Source organism: Sinocyclocheilus grahami, unplaced genomic scaffold (genome assembly GCF_001515645.1).
Source record: "Sinocyclocheilus grahami isolate Dianchi unplaced genomic scaffold, SAMN03320097.WGS_v1.1 scaffold3766.1, whole genome shotgun sequence".
In the NCBI taxonomy this organism is placed as follows: domain Eukaryota; kingdom Metazoa; phylum Chordata; class Actinopteri; order Cypriniformes; family Cyprinidae; genus Sinocyclocheilus; species Sinocyclocheilus grahami.
In genome coordinates this window covers 8617-10062 of record NW_015508836.1, presented here as the reverse complement: position 1 = coordinate 10062, position 1446 = coordinate 8617, and the positions used below count along the sequence as shown (strand labels likewise).

The following is a 1446-nucleotide window of genomic DNA, read 5'->3' as shown; positions in this document are numbered from 1 at the left end:
AAAGTGATACTGTATATGAAGCAAAACAAAACAGGAAAATATAACTTGCAAGCGTAATATTTTGATGGTGTGTCACCTAATCATACGCTAATAATGCCAAGTAATGCAAAAAGTGCAAAATATTAATAACTAACTAAAATAATTTTACTGTAATGTATATATATCCAATGTTAGACATACAATTTAAATGTGAAGAGTGTGTTTAATGAGAGATTATTTATCTCCTTAAAGTGCCCATATTTGAAGAAATATCTATTCATATGCTGTTAAAGGAGGCCTTGTTCTGTACTGTATTTCAGTAATTCCCTCAGGTGTAGTTGTTGTGAAGGAAATTTTAAATTAATCATAATTAACATTCATTTTCCTTGCAGGCATAGCATTTATATTCTTTTGGGAACAAATGTACTAACACTTTAGTTGATGCATTGCAATAACGAATGCATATGGACAAGACGGCTAGACGTACATAGCAACCCATTAAAAAACAACCATAACAACCCATGAGTTACACTTGAGTAACAAGGTGAAGTAATCAAAAAACTAAACTTGCCTTGCCAGTAACAAGAGGAGAGGTTTGCTGAATTGCACAAAAGAAGAACCAATTATATTAGAGAAGAATTATGTAATGAACATGTAATCTTGCCATGTATCTATGCTATATAAACTGCTGTGAGGATTCTCTGTGACTGGTATGAGGTCCTCCTGGCCATGATTAAAGCATATACAAAGACATCGTCTGGAGTCTGTCTGGTTACTGTAAGTGTAGTGGAACACTAGAGATGTTAGTCCTAAGTGATAGTGTTCAAAAGGGACGAAACGTCGTCCGACTCTACATCACCAGAGAAACGCCAAGAGAATGAATTTATTAGCGCTTTGGGGATACGTCTCCAGAGACGAGACCCCAACAGGTATCTTAAGTCAGGTGTGTGGGGGAATTTCTACCACATTGCTCAGTAAGAGTCATGTATACCTTGCAAATTCGATGGCTTTGAAAGTATTAGTCTCTAATCCTTGTTTCTGTTGAATATTTGAAGCTGCTTTAATCATGGACTCTTTTGTCCGATGGGAATTCAGGTAGAACTCGAATGAGGTGTCAACAGCATACTGCATCACAGTCACCTGTTATGAATGAAATCAGAAATATATTAACTATAAATATAAAACAAAATGCTAAAATGGCACACCAGCTGTCTTACTTGCCTGAGTGCTTTGAGGTCCAATATCTAAGTTTTCCAACAGTTTCGTGAGGAAAGCAACAATTGGTTCCCATGGGTATATACTGTTGGATCCGTCCAAAACTATGGCAATGTCCATTAGATTGCCACAAGCTGTGTAGACACGGAACAACACCAAATGTTAACAATTTGCTGGAGGGACAGCTGAAGGGATAGATCACTTAACGATGAAAATTCTGTCATTAATTACTCACCCTCATGTCGTTCCAAA

The 1446-nt window shown here is 36.7% G+C and overlaps 1 protein-coding gene across 1 annotated transcript in view; it reads right to left on the bottom strand.

Moving 5' to 3' along the window:
- LOC107576482 (integrin alpha-2-like) overlaps positions 1-1435 on the bottom strand; it is a gene marked incomplete at its 3' end in the record, with an annotated part of 2625 nt that extends 1190 nt beyond the window's left edge. The window contains exons 1-3 of the mRNA XM_016262650.1: positions 1426-1435; positions 1201-1328; positions 971-1119 (exon numbers count right to left, since the gene is read on the bottom strand). Coding sequence (XP_016118136.1) covers positions 971-1119; positions 1201-1328; positions 1426-1435 — 287 coding nt within the window. The remainder of the gene's footprint in view (positions 1-970; positions 1120-1200; positions 1329-1425) is intronic.
- Positions 1436-1446: the final 11 nt, after the last annotated feature.